We start from the raw sequence: 21,612 nt of genomic DNA on the forward strand, positions 1-21,612 counted from the left end.
AAAACTAGTTTATTTTATTCAGGGGTTGGGCTTATATGTAGTCAGTTATTTAAGCCGTAACCTACAAAGCTTTTAAGGCGGAGACCTTTAAATGCCCTGAATTCAATAATTATAAAAAATCGTTTTTAATCATTGTAAATAATGTTTAAAAGATTCAATTAGCCATTTTTTAATCAAAATAGAACAAAATCTACCGTTCGCGGAAAACCAAAATGTAAAAACCTTGGAAACGCTCTTTTCAGTTGTTTTCTTACAAATATTTTTACCACAAAGATGTACATAAGGGGAAAATCCTATCCTTCATTTATAGTATGGCACATACACTGAGGATAAGTTAGCTTCGAATTCCAAATTATAATTAAAAAGTACCATAACTATAGTTAGCTGTACGACAAATCGCAGGTACGACTGAACAATTGTGGTCTAAGTGCGGTGCCAAAGAGCAACTTAAAAATATTTTTACTCCTACATACTGATATTCGTGGCAAGTGTGCCACAGTGCCGCGTGCTCTTTGTACGTACCTTTGTCATCCTACCCTTTAGAGCAGTAGAAGGCACGGGCGTCGGTACGCTGTCAGATGATTGGCTGTCTCTTGACTTGGTGCGCACCGTCACTTGTTTAGGATTCAGGCCCAGCAACTTATTTATGTCGATAAGTGCGTGATCACCTATAATGAGAAAAAATCGTAATCATCATGTAACAACATACATTTTGTACATTTGGCTCGTGTTTCATTCAAAACTACACACTCAGGAAATAAAAAATAAAACATTAATTCTAATAGGTGGTCATATCCACCAAGTTGGCCTCGGCCAGCGCTGCAACGCGTTAGGAACAGACTTCTTATACGAGTGTGCCTAGCAGCCCAACTATATCACCTCTACAACTATGGAAGATGTAGTACCCACAGTCGCCCACAGATGGCAGTTACCAACATTCGCGATCAGCATAGTGACATAATCTGCTGTTATTTAGGATAAGGACCGTGATTCCGTGTGCCATATTGTGTATTGTATATCCTGTACAATAAAGTATAACTTAATCCTATAAATATATAATGTAATGTAAAGACATGTCAGAGACCACAATGCGGCCTGGTCACATACATATATCGAGAGAGCCTTCAACTTCAGACTTCTACCTTAGACAAATATGGGGATGTTAAAAACGTGAATAAAAAAGGGGGTTGTCTGTAAAGTCGGTTTACGGACGATAATTTTACGTGATAATGTCATAAGAAAACATTGATAAAAAATTGCATACTTTTATAAATTGAATTGAATTATTATCACTGAATTATCATTATTTTGTATAATACAAAGAAGGAGTTAATTGAAAATTACAATTTTTTTCCCATTGAATACTAAATAAAAGCAGCTGACTTTTTATACGATCGTTTATATGAGATAATTTTTTAGTAAAAATTGTAACATAACCTATTATTTATTACTGCACTCGCCGACCGATGCTACTTTTTTTTAATAATCAAAGAACAATTACATGAGATTATATCGCTAATCAAATTCTTAAAATGCAAGAATTAACTACCTTTTTTGCAGCAATTGTTGTTGTAATAAACAATCGAAACCACATTAACTTTTCACTTCACTTTATAAACAGTTGACAAAACAGTTCACGTGTAGGTTGTGTGCTGCCGCTGTCTCTCTTCTACTCGGACGCATCGGCCGATGGAGTGGAAGAGAGATAGATGCGTCACAAGCCGATCGTGCCTCTCTATCGCTTGTTCCGCGCTCTCGCTTGCACACTCTGCTCAGGCGGAACGTGACAATGAGTCATGCTTTTTCGTGCGTGCAGCCGGCGTTCATCGATTTATAAGACGTTATCACGTCAACATTTTGGAATTTATTGCTTCTACTACATTATCATACCCCTTTTAGTACCATCTCGCTTTTAGCCCAGGAAAAAAGTTTCAAAAATTAGTCCAAAGCTGAATTTTTGTGCTGGGATAGGCTCTACTATGCTTTAGTTATCCTTTTCATTGGCCGAGAATCAAACCAAGGACGGAAATCTATCGCGTCAATCATTATTTTAAAAAGTTATTTTTTTGATGAATATGGGAAGTTTTCCCGAATTTCTAGGTCAATTAATACATATTTTCCTAGGGGGCGGCCACATAAGCTTACTGGAGGCTGGTACATGAGTAACTTAAGCCTCTTTTAGGACGTTTCACCATATTTTATTACATAAGTATTTTTTGTATAAAATTATTTTTTTTTGCATTGACCAAGGATTGAATCAAGGACAGGAATCCATTGAATCAATCGATAAATTTATGAGTGATTTTTTAAAATGAATTTTGAACTTTTTCCCGAATTTCTGGGTTAATTATATCGAATTTTCAATATGACGGTCACATCGGCTTACTCGTGGCTAGTAGATGAGGAACTTAAACTGCTTTTAGGACTTTTTACGATATTTATTTAAATTATTATTTTTTTCATAAAATCAATGTTTTGCATCACCCAGGGATAGAACCAAGGACAAGAAATAATCGAATCAATCACTATATTAATTGCAGATTTTTTTAAATGAATTTTGGAATTTTTCCCGAATTTATAGCTAAATAATTATTAATTTCCAAGATGGCACCTAAATGTCAAGATGGCAGGGGCTGCAGTAATAATAAATTATTACTGCTCTCTAGTGGGTAAAAATTAAACTTATATGGTGGTAATACACTCTAGCAGACAAAAATAAGATAGAGGCCCCCAGCAGACTAAAACAAGATGGCGGACATGTCATACTATATATCGATATATATGTACCTTGGCATTTGTGGTCGGAGGTCAGTCTGCCGACGGCTTCTGTGAAGGCAGGATGTGACTATTTTTTTTGCCCTCACCGGGTTCGAACCGAGAATGTAAGTGCGTTTTTAAATAATATTTTATTTAAATTTAATTAATTAAATTTTTTTATGAATTTTTAATTTTTCCCGAATTTCAAGCATAATAATCATGGATTTTCAAGATGGTGGTCTTAACGAAAATTGCAACATTCTATAATACAAAATGGCGACCATAAAGAAAATTGCAACGATGTCATAAACATCCAAGATGGCGGGCGTAACGAAAATTGCAGAATTAGTGAGCTGGGCACTCTATTTAAAGATAGTGACTGTAATGATACGAGCAACGGTTTTTAATATATTTTATTAAATTTGTATGACTTAAATTTTTTATAAATTGTAAAGTTTTTTTCCGATTTTCTAGCATACAAATTACGGATTTTCAAAACGGTGTCCATAACGAACATTGTAACATGGGGAGTGGGGAATTCGATTCCAAGATGGCGGAACGTTCTAAAAAACGAAATGATGGAATTAGAAATGGCAGAAAGTTAGAGAAAACAAAATGGCGGAATTCAAAATGGCGGATCCAAGATGGCCGCTGGTTTCAAGGTCAAGGTCATCCAATATGGCCACCGTGACGTCACAATCCAAGATGGTGCACCCCGGCACCGGCACCACAAGCCTAAACCTGGCGCCGGACATACTTTCCTATACTATATTTCCTATACTATATTTTCGCTTTTGGACGTCCCGGTTTGTTACTAATCCCTAAAACCTTTCACCTGAAGACTCTGAAAGAACATATAACAGAAAAATACTTTCTTTCCCAAAACCTCTATTATGTAATAAATATCAAAAATGCGTGCAACACCTGCCACTAAACATACCTTAATAAAGAGTATTTTTCAGGCGCAGAGAACTTCAGAATCATATAAGGCTGAGTATCAACAGGGTACAGACTGGGCTCTCACAGAGTGTCGCTTTAAGAAGGGGGGAAGGGGGGCAGACAGGGGGTTTATTCTAAGTTTTTCGTTTATTCTACTGTAAGCTTTCGATGTCGATTCCGACATACTGTTCGTTCGCCGATCGGAACAAATCTATTTTTCCGACAAGTGTTTAAATGGTATCCCAAGTGCTCTATCGGTACGATGGTTCGCTCCCTCGACAATGTTTGGATCTAACGATTCCCCACCCCTTCTCTTCTGCTTCCTTCCGGGCGTTCCATACAAACAACATGGCGACACTAAACAGCCGTTACATCATAAAATATCACTAAATCGTAGCTACACCTATTTGTTTAAACTCTGCGCTCGCAAAACGGCAAAATATTGTAAAATCGTGGGACAAAAAATATATTATTAATAATACCACGTTGAAAATGAAACAAACATCTTGTCTTCGTTTAGCAGGAAAAAAAGAAGGAAATTTAGATTGAAGTTTCCCGCTGTATGCCGATAAGTTATTCTATGTATCCACATGTGTACATTTGGGTTATAGGAAAATAGAATTCGTCGTACGAAAAATCTTGTGTAGTTCACACAATGAACACCTTGCAAGATTAAATGTAACACAATCACTTTATTATTTTTTTATGTCTGAATGGTATCAAAGTATGACAGTGTTTTACGGCTACTAGGCGAATTCGTGCATTTAAAATTAAACACACAAAGAATTAGCTTTTTAAAGTTTAAAAAATTAACGATTAACCAAAAATAAATACACACTTATTCTAAAGTCTTCTCTGCATTTTATATAATTAAAAATTATAATAAAGATACAAATATCGACTGATTTAGCTCAGTTGTTAGTATAACTGTATCGCATGCTATAACTACTGCGTGAGATTGTTTTGCGTTTGGTTCTCCAACAAATTGAATTTTTTTTATCCAACAAAATGATTTTGCATTCATTTTCATTCTCAAAAATAAAAACGAGAAAAAAATTTGGTTGATTTTTATAACATTCGACTATAGACTTACTTTATCAGTGCAATCTCCGGGAATCTCGCATAACAAAATAAATTATTTTAACTTAATTGTTCGAATAAATATGAAGTCTTTTGAACATAGTTTTAAAAAAAAGATTAATATTTTAAAATGTAAGTCTTGAAAATATAAAATAAATACAAAGTTAATAAACAACATCTCAGTATGTTGATAAAGATAGGCAAGACAAGGTTAAAACTTAAATTTCTAGGTACCTTAAAATAATTTGAAGTCGTTAATAATTGTTTGAACAAAAATTAAATCTACTTCATTTCGAGAAAAAAAAAATTCTTTAACAGGAAATTTGAACTTACAACGCCATGACGTAACCCACTCTGCCACTTCTTTCTTAGATGATGAATAGTGGTATCTTCGTTTATATTGGAATTATAGGTAGCTAAACAGAAATTCGTAAATGTATTTAAATTCACTTTAAGAATAATGCAGTTAGTGCCTGAATAGTGAACGAGTGGATATCCAGCTTAAAACGTAACTGTTGCCACCACGCTTGCAAGCCGCCATGTTTGAAAGCGAGTTGCCGATCGTGAGGTCAGGTTCCGAGAGCCGAGCAGCAGTCGGGCTCTTCCCGATCGGCGGCCACGCGTAAACTTACGATACCGGACACGTTGAATCTTCCGATGGTCGTAAATTTTACGATCGGGAACTCCTTTCCGAGCGACCCAGAACAAACCCCCGCCGGTGCTCCGTGACAGCACGCACGGACGTGAAACACGTAGCAATGAACAAAGGTGCGGTTACCCGTGGGGAAGCCTAAGATGCACATAAAGTTCTGCCATTCCCGATTACACCCGAACAATTCACCTTCGGCCAACCTCGGGTTTATTTATTAATATTTGTATTTCTCTGTTTATTTTAATGTAGCTATACTAACCTAAATAACCATCCATAGTGTTTTAAAGTGTTTTAAAGTAGCTAACCTACCCGAGCACTTTTGATATTTGAATTCATTTTTCCTGCGCCAAAATAAAACAAATCCCGAAGTCGGCCGGAGGTGAATTGTTCGGGTGTAATCGGGAATGGCAGAACTTTATGAATTTTTTAGGTGCTGACTGGCGGCGGAGTGAGTGGTCAGTGTAACCACTCACCACCAGAGGCGCTTGCGTCCCTGGTCACTAAATTCAGTCCTGGATAAAAAGCAAAGCGGACCACGAGTCCAAGTGCCCAACCCTCGCATGGTAGATTCTTTTCTACTCTGACCAACACTTCATCCAGACCATCCTCTGTCTCCTGTAAATTCCTACACGTAATGCTTGCCAAATTGCATCCCGCATGAATGTGCCCAGGGTTTTCCCTGTGTCTATGCAGGTTTTACCTGGGCCCAACCTATCTCTAGTTATAGTCTAGACTTAAGAGTGAAGGGAGTTAGTCATGGCGCCAATCGTTGCCATGGCTGGCCAATCCCCTCCTAGCACATGATGCATGCGACTCTCTTCCTGCATGGCTAATCCCAGCATGACTAGGCGTATAGGCTTCGGCCTGAGACGCACCTAGGTCCCTCCCTAACCCGGACCCCTGCAAAATACACTTAGTTTTAGTTAGGTTAGGAAAAAAAAATGTGCATCTTAGGTCTCCCTTACCCGTGGGGCTGTCGACGTCGGTGACTTTCTTGCCGTCGGCGTACACGGCGTAGCCGGTGACTGGCGTGCCGTTGACGACTGCGCCGCAGGAGACGGGCAGCCACGTGACCAGCAGGGTGCCGTCCTGTGGCCCCGCCTCCACCTGGATGTCCACGGGCGGGTCGGGCAGGCCTGCAAGTACTGCCACAGTTCAGACTGCAGGAGTAGCACGACGTACATTCCATATTGCACAGACCCCAATACTCACATTGGCAAGCCTTCTTTCCACAGAAGAGAGAGCCAAACCCGAAGTTCCCCGAAGCCTTCTTTTCACAGACGAGAGTGCCAAACCCGAAGTTCCCCGAAGCCTTCTTTTCACAGACGAGAGTGCCAAACCCGAAGTTCCCCGAAGCCTTCTTTTCACAGACGAGAGAGCCAAACCCGAAGTTCCCCGAAGTTCATGCTCACTTTTTTTTCCCCCGTTCTATCTCATTGTATAAACCGGTGTGGCATTAAATTTTGCGGTCGATTAGGATAGGTTAGCTACATTATAAATACTTTAAAACATCGTGTAAGGTTGGCTATATTAGGTAGGTATAGCTACATTAAAAAATACTGTAAAATCATTTTATGGTTGCTTAGCAAATAACTTTTTAATATGTAGCTATCCAGGGCTAGGAAACCGTTTACATGATTTCACAATATCTTTAATGTAGCTATCCTAACCAAATCAACCGTCCACAATGTTTTCGAGTATTTATAATGTAGCTAACCTAACCTAATTGACCATTAGTTATCATGAGTTGTATATTTATTTACAATGAACCAAAAAAACCGAAGATGCACGATCGGGCGTTTGGCTCTCTCGTCTGTGAAAAGAAGGCTTGCCAACGTGAGTATTCGGGTCTGTGCAATATAGAATGTACATCATAGGCTTCCCGTAGCACGACAGCAAAACTCTGGCGGTGGTGAATGAGGCCCTCCAATCGAGCTGTGATGTTGTGTTTAGGTGGGGAAAGAGGGAACATTCACAGAAAACACACACGGAAAAAATTACAACTTAAATAGATTAACTAACTGAAAGAAAAAAAATATATATTGTTGCTTCAGAAGTAGGGACACCTGTATTCCGCGAATACATTTCGTGTCAAGGTATTTCACAAAATACTGTAGCTTTTCTCCTGTGGCTATCGGCTAAGGTCGGTGAGAGGTGTCGACCCGCTCTTGATGGGGCCAATGAGAATGTGGTCACCGTACTGCTGCACCATCACAATTTGCCATGCCCATGACTCTTAGAAAAAGCTACAGTGTTTTGTGAAATACCTTGACATGAAATAAAATCGCTAAATACAGGTGTCCCTATTCAGAAGTTATTAAAACATGTAGGTACTGCGAATAAAAACCTTTATTCATTTTCTAGCTGTGCCTATACTATATTTTGTGAACTAAGAAAGTCAGAATTTAGACTATTATAATATCAAAAATTAATTTTTTTAATGAAGTATGTATTTTTTTAAAAATAAAATAATGAAGCAATGTGTGATGAATTACCTCAGGCTCTAGTTCAATAGCATTCTTACATACCTACATTATAGTTTTTTTTGTGCTTAAAGCTTCACTTTAGTATTTGAAACACTGGCATACCTGGTTCTTTCAGTTGAAATATATATATTTTTTACAGCTTAAACCCTATGTTATAGAAGTTTATTTAAAAAAAAAAGAAGTGCATTGCATATTATCATATATTAGTCCTGCTTTAAATTATTTTGATTTAAAGATTAAAAGATGTTGAGGTTAATGTGAACTATAGCATACTATTGTATAAGTATGGCTTGATAATCTGTTTGAATGACATTAACGGAATACAACGATAGAAAGATTGCCAGGAAACACTGCTTAGCTGTGATCATTGGGTAATGTCGAGGTATATAATCAAAAAGATATATTGCTTGGCTGAGCTCAGTAGGATACATCTAAAAATGATACAGTAGGATATTCTGATTGGTAGGTATCGGTAGTATACATAGACAAATGAACACTGGGATATTCAGCTTCGCTGAGATCAGTAGGATATAATGATAGAAGGATTGTCAGGATGTGATTGTCAGGATATGATTCGTCGGTTTATGATAGGATACGATGGCAGGATACAAAAGAATACGATTGGAAATATATGATATTGTAAGATCGGTAGGATTACGAAAGGATACGATTGGGAAACGATAGGTTACGATCGGTAGAATTTGATGTGTTATGAATAGTAGGATATAAGGTATGATCGGCAGGATACGATAGTCAGGATACTTTACATGTTCAATAGAATTTAATTACATAATCAATGGTGTGTGGATTTATGATAAGGAGTGGGCATGTAATCATTAAGGGTACAGAGATCTCTTCTTAGGTTTCTAATAGGTGTTATTTTAAGCTAAGGCATGATAAGTATTGTCACAATAAGACTCTTTGGTTGAATATGAATCGTGAATAACCACAACTATTCCTGGAATTCGAAGATTTTTTATGTACATGCTTGCAATACACCGTATAGTAATCAAGTACATCAATTTATGCCCGTACTGTAGGTCTGGCATTTTGGGATTCTTGTTTTATATGCTTGTAAATGGTGTTTATGAGTAAGCTTTAAGCATGTTGAGCATATCCGCACATCAGGCATCGGGGTTTCTGAGATGCTTGATCTATATGCTTGACATTAATTTTTTTCTTGGAGGTATGGCATGCTTGGTATTGCCAAAGAAGATTCCGTGGTTCGGAGAAGCTTGACCTATAAACTTGAATTTGTTAATAATTTGTTTGAAATGCACACCATGTATCGACGGAGAAAGCCTGATTGTTCGGTGTTGCTTGGTTTGTATGCTTGTGGTTGGCACTCTAGTAGGTATAAGGTTCACAGAGTATCGTATATGTTGTAGGCATAGTGATATTGTAAATAATATATATATTTTTTTTAGCCGGGGAAGTTGTTTCATATAGAGGCGTTGTTACTAGTGAGGATAGTTATTTTTTGGATAAAAGGTTTCAGCAAAAAACTTATTAATTTTTCATTTTCAAAAGATCTAACATGGACTGGAATCGATCAAACAGATCAAGAAAATAATACGTATGTTTTACAATTATTTTAATTTTATATTTTTGGTTGATAATTACTGATTTTCAATATGGCGGTTAAGATGGTCGACATGATGGTGGACGCTATGATCTGGTGATTTATACTACTTAATATAGCGGGTAAAAATATTACGGCAGTTCATTCTAGCAGACGAAAACAAGACTGAGATAACAAGAAACCTGACGTGACCTCATAATAGCGGAAGTAATATATGCCTTCGTAACATTGATGGGTTGGGGGGAGGAGGGGCAGTCGGCTGGTAAATATTGTGGAGGAAGGTTATATTGACATATATTTTACAATTGCATACATCGGGAATCGAATCGAGGACTTCGAACTCGATGGTATATGTATATATTTAATAAATTATTTTTATACATTTTATTCCGAATTTTAAGTTAGTATTTTCGAACCCAGTACCCCAAACTCGATGGTGTACGAAATACCTCATTCACATCGCATGGACAAGGTCATCCAAGATCGTAGCCCTGACGTCACAAATCCAAGATGGCCGTCTGAAGCAGGCACCTCAAACTTGAATCTACTCTCAGACCGGCCAATATATACTACTCGCGTCGAAGTGGAAGAATTTAACGACGTTCCGCTCTTCCCTGCAGCAGACATCGAATATGATTTCTCAACCTGGAAGATGCCCTCTGCAATGCGGAGCGAATCTTTGGTAACAAAACCTCTTCGACGCGGTTCAACCACGAAACCCAAGATAGTTTAATTATGTTACATGTTCATACATACGTTGTGTTCTACAGTAATTATTGCTTTATAGAAAATTGACAGTGACAGTGACACTTTCGAGATATGAAATTTGTAGCGATGCAAAGAATCGTCGATTTAACTCTTTGGAATTTCAAGTTATATGAGTAAAAAATCCTTCTTGAAACAATAGTTGTAATTATTTAAACCAAAATTTTGGCTCACTTTTTGTTTTAAGGCTCTTAAATCATGTAATACGTTTTTTTTATCTTTAAGAACAAAAACAAATTTCAAAATAAAAGCAGGAATGAAAAACTATAAAGAAAATATGAAATAATATAAGAGATGTTGAACAAAAAATTGATAAAAATAGACAATTCTTTATTATTGAAAGCTATGTTGCATTGAAATAATGTATAGGCCTACACATCGTAGGTGAAGAAAACATTAAACGTTTATTATACAAACTATACAAAATAAACTATACAAATATTTTCATATACAAATACATACAAAAATAACATGAAACCGAACAGTCTTTTGCTTAAAAGTTATAAATATTTTTAATAATTTTAAAAAATGTTACCTAGATTCAACTTTAAATTATAAAAAATAATATTAATTAAAATATTAATTTACAAAACTTTTAAAATTAATGTAAACGATTGAGTTAAATGAAAGTGATATGTTAGCGTTTTAGCTCTATAATGGGTTCGAAGGTTTTGAATATTATCAATGTAGGCCTTATTAGGCCCTAATTGTTTGAATAAATATTATAACATTAATGTTTCAACTCTCAGATACTAGGCCATATTGGGCCAGCAAATATTTTAATTAAAGCATGCCTCTTGTGTTACAAAGGCTTCAAATTGTCTTAAATAAACTATTGTAACCAACTGAGCCATTACCAGATCCCGTTTGGGTTTTTGTTAACAAATAATTACTGAGAGGCGGAAAGGTTTCGTATATTAATACAACCAGTTTACAGTTAGCTGTTTTTCAGTAAACCCTTTCAATTCTATAGTTTAGATTTATTTAATTTCATCTCATCGCCAGACTTCATTTAAAGACCCCTGTCGAAGACAGGTTCTTAGCAACTACGGATACTGATCCAACCTACAGCATGTCATCATTAACACAAACAAATATCTGATATGACTTCCTACACTTACATTAATTATAAACTAATTGCTACAATTAAGTAGCGAATACATATAAAAATATATAACTAATCACTATGAATAGCTTTTAGACGTCAATACAGTAGTTGAAGTATTCATCATTTAAGTAAAACCTATTAGAACTTTCAGTTTTTCATCAAAAAATTAAGATGACAAATATTTTATTTCGTGTTTAACACTAGGTTTAATTTCTGTCTCTTTCGTGTTCAACCCAATGTTAAAGCACTATTGTTTTAAATGTATTTAAGTATCCAAGTCAATAACATGACATGTATTTGCCTAATTTGCTGTTGTTTATTGCATTGATGTAATAATGATACTCAGCATTTGATCACTTGAAAATTTTGAAATTTTTTTATTAACTAATATATTAAGAAAAACTAAATACAAACTGACAGTTACAGTGATCGGGTGGAGCCAACATCCGTGGCGTAGTTGTATGCTGGCTGCTTATTGAGTTAGGCGTTCCTGATTAGAGTCCCGGGTAAGGTATGGGTGTGAATTTGTATTCGTGTGAATAAGTTTCAAACATTGTACCAACACTAAACTTGTCAAAATAAAAATTACACTGTACAACATTAGTCATTAAAGGGGGGATTGTTTGCTCGTTGATAATGAAAAACTTACCAACTGAGATAATCATCAAAAAATTAAAGAAATAACAAACAAGTTGTCAGATCATTTGCCTCCCACCAAGATGGTACGGGGTCGATTCCCAGTGGAGCATATCCCCTAAAAAGTTAAGCCAATGTTCAAATCTCATCTCATCATCCATTACTGGCTCTGATTTCTCCCGATTTGAAGACATGTTAATCCCTAATTATTATCATCTATATAATCTGCGCGCAGTTTTGTAGATGCAGTACAGAATGTGTTTTAAAGGAAAGTGTTATCATCTATAAACTTTCTTTCGCGTTTAATATTTTCTTGAGAAAAATCAAACATTTTACAACAATTAAAGTAATAATCAGCCTACTAGTTTATGCTGTTATTAGTTGCTGGATACCTCTCATAAAAAAAGACTGAATGTTGAAATGTTACATGAAACAACAAAAAAATTTCTGCAATAAATGCTTTACACCTGAAATAATTAAAATGTTAATATTTTACTTCTTTCGAAACACAACGTTATGTTAAATTTATGCAAATACAAGGAAGCTAGCCTTTATGTAATGCAATGCAATTTCTACCCAAATGATTTTGATTGCATTAGATGCAAATTTGTCATTAAAACATTACATACCATGTAATCTAAATATTGCTCATACTAACCACCTATTTCAATGAACGATTTTAGAAGGTTGATTTGTTGTGTTCAAAAGATCGAATAGCAAACAATAAAATAAGTTATAAATATAATCACCTTTGCAGCCTTTATCCATGCAAGCACACAAACAAATAAACAAAAAAAGAAAATTAGTAAAAGTACATTCACATGAACGCAACAATGAAAAATATTAAATAGAACTAAGAAAATGTACATTCAAACACAAGCATAGAATTCTAATAAATAGTTTTTTTCATGCATCTCCATATAAATAGTATATAAAACACTTAATAAACGCTAGAAACATCTTACTATACTGCAGGGTGATGGTTTTTACGTTTTTGATAATGGAATAACATCCAACACCGTAGACCCTGGTATAATTACACTTCTTGAGAAATTAGTTCTTACTTATGTAAAGGCTATTATGTAATATTGATTCCTCTATGTAATCAGGATATATATATATATATATATAGTTTTCAAGAATGAATAATTCAATATATTTCAAGTAAAAAAAAAAACATTTTCTTAATATAGTATTCATATTAATACATAAATTATTTCCCTCTCTCTCCACAATAAGTAATGAACTTGGGTTAGTAATTTTATTTAATATAAAAAAATGTAATTTCCATTTTATATATGATATTATTGAAAATAATTGAATCGAAGGATTTCATACCAATCATCATTCGTTTCATAGTTCCTGATTTCAGGCCAAACCTGTATTGAGTTTATAATACTTGTAAGGACATTCCGAAACAGGGGAAAATAAAATCTATACACAGAAATCCTTCTCTCAGCACATAAACTAAGAAATATATTATATAAATTATATTGTACGATAAAAGCTAGGGTTAGGATATGAGGTATTGTTACCTTAATTTTGTACCTAGCCATACATTTAACAATGACTTTTTCCTTTTACTTAAAGAAAATATTTCATTCTGACTGAAAATTATACCCTAGTACATGTTAACCTTAAGACATTATGAAACAATCCAAAAATATTTAAGAAATTTCAAAAAGTAAATAAAATCTTTACTTTCTGTTTACTGTCAAGCTGATTCAGTGGCCACCAGCTTTAACTCAATATTTAATTTCAAAACAAAATAAATAACTATTAAATTATATTATGCGGGAAATCTATCGATGTCTAATGTTAAATTTTCGTGAAGGGTTCAATTTAAATTTTAATAAAAAAACCTTAAAAGTATATCATCAAAAATATTACAAAAACTATCAAAAAATACTAAAAATCAAAGCAAAACTCTGGTCTTATGTGATCTCGGGTGCAAACAAAATAGCATCGCTCACTTACTACAGAGACTATTTTTCTTCCCATATATCTCACACCCAAGAGACTCGATACGGCATTGTAGACTGAAACACCTTTCATAACGTCTACGCATACAAAGGTGATTAGTTTATTCCATTGGTGGAGATTTCAAGCAGCTTAAGACGTACAGAGTTATCGTAACCCTGCATTTATGAATATAACTCAACTTAATACTGTAAACCTATAGTTATAGTTCCGAGTTCGTGCAAAATCAGTTCATAAATAATTTAAGAAGTTAAAATTTCTGTCAATTGGCGTGACCTTGGCTCATCAAAAACTAAAATTTATCCATAGAGCTCTAGAAACATTGCTGTCACCCCCTCGCCAACACACACGCACATTATTACTCATGTTTACACAAAAATCTGTATATAAATATACTGCTACACACACTACGATAAACAGTTTCACACACACATCGTTCTAAATCCGATGTACAGATAAAGCTACACACATAGAATCTACACATGTCGTTAGAAACATGGCTACATACACTAATACACACAATATCGCTATGCACAGATCACTACACATATCGCTTTATACATCTGTATAAAAGCTATTTACATTGCTTCACACACAAACACATATATTGCTACGCAAAAATTTCTATGTACATGTTGCTACGCACAATGCTACATTAACTGCTAAACATATATTGCTACACAATAAAACTACACACATTTCTAAGCACACACTGCCACAGAGACAGGTAAGCACTCAATCAACTACAAACACATTGGTACTAATAAGCCGTACACTAATTAATGCATAACTTAATATAATATATCGACACGCATCAGCACACATATCTTTACACATGCACAACTTGCAATGCGTACAATTCTTTCATTACATGTGGATCATATTCGAATTTATAAATATGTGATGCATATAACCTAGCTAGAATATAATTTTTAATGTATTCTTTGTTTTCTTTGTGAACTTAAAAGCTCAGTTAAACGAGAATGTGCGCGTTTACATTAATATAAATCAGCTCGGTAGACATACACATGTGCAACATAGCGGTTAAGATTCATACTCTTTTCATTTAGTTATGGCACACTGAAACTTCACTCAAATAAGAACATCAGAAAAGAAGTTGATCAAATATTAGTGAGTAGTGTGAAACAGCTGTTTATGTCACAGGGTCCATGGTGTGGAGCTTGAAGCGGGTCAATGACCGAACGCCTTCATGAATTCCGGTGACCTTAACTTTCAATAGTTCCCAAACTTCAAACCAAAGTTTCCAAAAAAAATTCTCAAAATTTCCCATTTCAGAGGGAAAAATTGCCACTCGCAAAAAATTTTCCCCGTCTTGTTCCTAAAATGTCGGTGGCTTGAAAAGTTCTAAAAGTATCTTAGGTTTTCTTAAATAATTAAATACAAACCGCTGGGTCTGGACCATATACTTTTGACCCTGACCATTACTGACATTAGATACCCCAAATTAAATTTGACTAACCAATTAAAATTTTACATAAAACTGAAAGTAATTTAATTCATAAAATATTATTTAGAGCAAAAAAAAAGTTTGTTAAGTATAAGGTATTTCGTACCCTATCAAGTTTGGATGGATTCCCAGTTCGATCCCATATAGTAAAAATGAGATGAAAAAGGACATTTTTAAAATTATAACAAAATAACAAGTAAATTATATTAAAATGTATTGAGTTATGGACTTTGAAGTCATCGGTTTGATCTCCGATGAATGCACTTGTAAAAAATATTGATATTTCCTCATTCCAAAATATTTACCAGGTGACTTAACCCCACCTCCTATACTAAGTAACATATTATTCCCAACACAGTGATATCACAGCAACAATATTGGCTAGATAGTACACCTTCCATCAAAATCTCTTAGACATCGGTGTCGCAACCATTTGGATTTCAGCTGACAATAGTAAACATTCTACCAATATTCCGCGGTCATCGATTTCACCACCATCTGGATACCGGCTTACGATGGTACACCATCAATCTAAGTCGTCATTGGAAATGCACAAACACAAACTTAATCCCATTTTATGTACTGAAGAGAGTTAATCCCACTATACCAAAACGACAGGCGAACGGAAAGTACCAATACGTCGTAATTGCTAATTACTAGCAGTGACTGATATAATTAGTGAGTTCAATTAACAAACAATTATATTTATTTTAATTTAACTTTTTTACTGTTTAGTTTGAATCGATATAAGGTTGAACAATAGTATTCATACAATGCTCCGAAATATTACATTTGGCCTCAACTGGCTTCAACTGGCTTCAATATTGTATTTGGATACAACAAGCTCCAATTGCTCCAATAGTTCACAGCTGGCTTCATTTGGCACTTATTGGTTTCAAAATAGGATTGGTATCCAATTAGTTCCGATTGTACCAATGGCTTCATCATGCTACATTTGGCTCCATCTAGCTCCAGTGGCTATAACTGACGTGATTTAGCCCCAAATAGAAACAATTGGCTAAAACTGGCTCCAATTACCTTTGGCTTCAACTATTTCGAATGGCTACAATTGAATTTGGCTTAAAGTATATCCAATTGACTTTATCTCCGAGTATATCCAATGTCTCCAACTGGCAAAATTTTGACCTCAAATGGCAAACTTGAATCCAACTGGCTCAAATTGCATTTGGCTCCAAGTTGCTTCAACATCTCCAACATACAAAACTTGGCCCTAAATTATTAAATTTGGTTCCAAATAACTCATATATCCAAATGGCTACATTTGGCTCCAACATACATTTTCTTCCAATTGCGCCAATGGCTCCCACTGCTTCAACTGCTTACATATGGCTACAATGGCTCCAACTGGCTATACATGACTACATCCTCTCAAAAATTCCTGGTTTCAAGCAGGTTATAAAGCTATTCATATTATGTAGCTCACATGTCTTAATTCATCTAGTAAAGTCTGTTTCTTTGGTGATGGAAACATGTTCAGTATTTTAGAAAAGCAAATAAATGTATTTACCTGACGTCCAATCTGTTTGAATCCTTCCATCACATTTAATCTATCTTATTTGCTTAATTCATTTTATTTACATGTTTATTATTAATATTTTCAAAATGTCTACAGTCTTTATCAGTATTATCATCCTCGTAGCCCATAGGCATAGTAAATGTAATCATCCCAGTGATCATTGCCACAATCTTCATAAAAATGAACACTATAATTTTCTTTTAATTTATCACAATGTGTCCATCGTTTTAGCCATAGATCCTCATCACAGTTTTCGATCTTGCAAGCTTTAAGAGATTTTTTATTGTTCTCACATTTATGGAGACAACTAGAAGGTGATGTAAATATATATTTTTAAAGGTTATGTAAATTTCTTTTTTTGTTTTCCTTATATTTTCACCTGCTTTCGATTCCAAATTATTGGTAAGTCATAGTAAGTGTTGTTTGTTAGCATTTGCATTTTTACTTCCTTTAAAGATTATATTATATGTTTAATATTTCACCTCATTCCACTTCTCTGAATTTGTAGAATCGTCAGTAAGGGAACCTTGTTGGTTCTGGGACACACAATGGGACTATTAAAAACCTATTAATTTCAATTTGTCACCACCATCTGTCCCGTTACCCTATCAATTATTGTCAATTAATACCCCATCAATCTCAATTATACTGAATTAATAATTCAATCAATTCGAAAGGTGTTGATTAATAACCACCCCCTTCCCCTCCATAACCCCTTGTTTAGTTCCAAACATTTTAGGTAGGTGTGAGTAGTATCGGCCATGTTGGTTCGGAAGTTCTCTGCCAGGTGTTTCTATTGGCATCCTAATGACATCACATAAGGTTGAAGGAATGGCTGTATAGTTGTATAGTTTTATATTTTTATTAAATCTCGAGTGCAGCTGGTGGGTTTGAACCACGAATGCAGTGTGATATTGAGGTTTTAAGGCAAACATTCTAACCGCAAAACCCCTAGTTTGTTAAGAATGATAGAATGAAATAATAACTACAAGATTAGCAGAGGAGGACAGTAACGAAGTAGGTTTGAAGGTTTGTGATTAGGGTAGCGATGATAAAATGATGGAGAGGCATGACATGTGGGTATTCAAATGAAAGGATGTAAGGAGTAAAATAACGAATTTATTACAGTTTTCGCGGTTACCTTGACTAACATCTTGGTGGAAGCTAAAAAAATTGAATGTATCGAAGGCAGTGAGTTAAAATAATAAAGGGTGAAATTCATAACCTTTTAAAGCCTCTCAAACCACATAAGTTACACAAAGTTAATGAAGGAAGAAGGTATGAGGGTGGAGGGGGAGTTTCAAGGAGGGGAGATGAAATGATGGAAGCATAATGTGTGATTATTAAAATGAAATGGCGGAAAGAGTAGAAGACTAATATGAGAATATTTGAGTGTTAGAGTTCATCTGCAGTGACCTGAGATGTGGAAGAATGTGTAGGCCCTCTGTGCAAGTCTTGCCCTGTGCAGTGTAGTCATGTTTATCTAAACAATGTGTATAATGGAAACTTATTATGTTAAAAATAAATTACTATTATAAGTATAATATCTGCTTAGCACTGAATGCGTGTTCTTCACAAGTCTTTGCGAGAGGAGATACCAAATCCAACACATAAAAACTATTCCATAAGCAAATGGTTTTTAATATTACTAAGAAATAAAAATTCTGACATCCATGTTTCAGAGAGAAAATGAGATTACAAGTAGCCTATACAACCCCATTCCACATTTTTTTCATGTGTCTCTTACCCAGTTTCTCAAATAAAAAACACACACAATATACGAGTGGCATAGAATACTCACCTCAGGCATTGCCATCCCTATGTAATGCACTTTCACAGCCACCAAATAGGGGTTCTCACCTTTTTGAATACATGAATTAAACCTTTAAATTATAATCATATATATATATAGTCATTTTTTACTAGAGAACAAGTATTGGAGTATTCACAAATCAACAATTTGTCATAGACACAAAAATACAGTGCTGGTAGCTTACCCCCTTACTAAATTTTAATCCCCATGGTCAATTGACCTAGCTAATTAAACAACCAAAAATATATTTAAAAAACTATAAAACATGCTGAGCCATCTTCTTCTTTATCCTCTTTCTAACTCCATCGCAAACAATTTTTTTATCTGAACCCTCTCCCAGCTCTCCTCACACTTCTTGTCCACATCTGTTTAGAAAATACTTGTTAAGTCTGCACTCTTGAATTCACAAAGATTTAGCACCTCATCCACATCCCATGACAATATCTTGTCCAGCAAGCAGCGATGTCTTCCTAGCTCGGCCCATCCAAAAATATCACCATCTTAGCCTCAACCTGCATAGGAAGCAACAGGAAAAATTATCTCTAAAATGAAGATGTTACACGATCAGAGTCGCTGTTGATTGTCAATAAGGATATTTTCTGAATCAGAATCAGCTTCTGCCATTCCCCGCATTCTACCGGCAATGCATCAGCGTCCGAAGAGCGCAATAGCTTCCACACCTCCGCCCCCAACTCCCACACACCTCCAGAGAGAACATTAATTCATACAATCGAGACTAACCCACCCTCTCCCCCAGAGGATATGTGCTCATTTAATGATCTATCGTGTTGCTATCCCCCACCCGCGATCTACAGGATGCTAGCTCCCACTGTACAGCTGGGACCAGGAAAAGCTATAAAAATTATCTTATTCCTACCCGAGCCAACTAACAAGAAGGAAACACCCACCTTTCCTTGAAGATTTGCCAAATGGTACACACATGGTGAATCACTCCAAATTCTCATTACTATAAGTATCTCAAATGACCAATTAGGCCTATATCATTTTGTAAACATGTCCTTATTCCTCGATAAACGAACATAATCATTAATATGAGCTTTAGGCCATCTACGTCGATTTCTTTCATGTTGTTGATAAACTGTTCAACAAAGAATTACCACTTACTTAATTTGGCAACATCTTGATTGTTTTGTACAACCTATTGTTAATTTCTCGCAAAATACCCGGTAAAAAGCAAGCCATCTGTGCCTGCCATGAGCGGTAAACATTCAAAAATAGCATACACCTCAGAGTCCTAATGAAATTTTCGAAACACCGAGCCTTAATTATGCTTTAGGTAGAATAAGGATCAATAGAATGCACATTGACTAAAGCAAAATAATCTTGTTATAAAACGTACTGCAGGAATCAGTTTGAAAGTGCCTAAAAGACGTTAGGCTTTCATAATATGTTTCATTGTAGCGGCCAAAAGCCTCGCCATCTTGCGCTCAATAAGATCAGCTTAATATATTTAAAAACCTTTATTTACACATGCATATGGAATCATTTTAAGAAAGTCAAACTGCAGAAAGTCCTTTAGGCCATACATCACCATCATTATACACGGAAATATGATGCAACACGCATAATGAAGTTCGATGGTTATGTCTTGCCTGTTCATTTTGAAATGTATCATGACTCCTGCAACTTTTCCACTATATAAAGAATTTCATTACAATGCCCAGTATAGCCAGCAGACTGCGAGGACATTAACAGCCTTAATCGTTCGACGATCTCTTTAACATTTTTTCCAGTGTGTATATTCTTCAAGCTGTTTAAATACGATGATTTTTGTACCCATTCACAGCCCTGAAGCAATGCAATACTAGGAAACAGTTCTTTAAAGAAATAAAATTTATATAGTAGCTTTTTCTGATATTGATTGGTCATAAGATCATTTACTTTTAAAATGTTTTCATTATCTCAAGTAGATGGTTATACTGTTCTAAGGCAGATTGTGAATAAATATGGGGTTCTCGACGAAACTGCAGTTCGAATAATCCCTAAGCTGTATGTATTAGTTAGACAAGTGAATACTATTATTAGGGGGGAAAAACACTTCTGAATTCCCTATAAGCCAATAACCATTTGTCTTATAAATCCAATACTTAGTATCACTTGACCTGTGGCTGTAGCTCGATAAATATGATTGTGCTTTGCCTACAGACTTCTCAGAAACAACCGGCACACCAACGTGGCACTTTCTGCTAGAACATGCACCAGTGGCACCACTTAACTCAGTTTCATTTACACAATGTTTTAAAGTTTTCATGAAATCTGGCTTCACATCTTCACTCTTTACATAACTAGTTCCTGGAAGACTTGATATATGTAGGCAGTGTAATTGTGTCAAGTCTTGAAGTAATTAGCTTAAAAATGGCTTTTATTATAGTGTATTGCTGCAAACATTAGCGAGTAAATATTTAGCATGTACATTTTCTATTACATACTCTAACTTACTCCCCTCGAGAGCCATAACTGAATGGGAAACATGATAAATGCATCCTTCTATACCTCCGAACACACTTTAAGGCCCCGACATTGCAGCACAATAGCTCGGGTTCGCACCTCGGAAAAAGGTGTGTTTTGGAGCTGGGGCTTTACAACCCTCGCTTCGCGCTCAACAAAATACCAGAAAATATTCTACAATACCATTATTAATGCTGTCGACAGAGCGAGCTAAAAGGGTAAACTGTTAAGAGATATCATCGTTACTAGAATTTATTGTCTGCAGAGTCTCAATCAGACTAGCATTTATCATTGTCTGCATCCTGTTATGCAGTAGGTATGTCCTTTAAAAAATTTACTT

At 35.3% G+C, this 21,612-nt stretch overlaps 1 protein-coding gene across 1 annotated transcript in view; it reads right to left on the reverse strand.

Moving 5' to 3' along the window:
* Positions 1–21,612, reverse strand: part of LOC134528958 (uncharacterized) — a 267,148-nt gene that overhangs the window by 38,473 nt on the left and 207,063 nt on the right. The window contains exons 19-20 of the mRNA XM_063362626.1: positions 6,394–6,564; positions 523–668 (exon numbers count right to left, since the gene is read on the reverse strand). Of these exons, the coding sequence (XP_063218696.1) occupies positions 523–668; positions 6,394–6,564 (317 nt within the window). The remainder of the gene's footprint in view (positions 1–522; positions 669–6,393; positions 6,565–21,612) is intronic.

This window comes from Bacillus rossius, chromosome 2, assembly GCF_032445375.1.
Source record: "Bacillus rossius redtenbacheri isolate Brsri chromosome 2, Brsri_v3, whole genome shotgun sequence".
In the NCBI taxonomy this organism is placed as follows: domain Eukaryota; kingdom Metazoa; phylum Arthropoda; class Insecta; order Phasmatodea; family Bacillidae; genus Bacillus; species Bacillus rossius.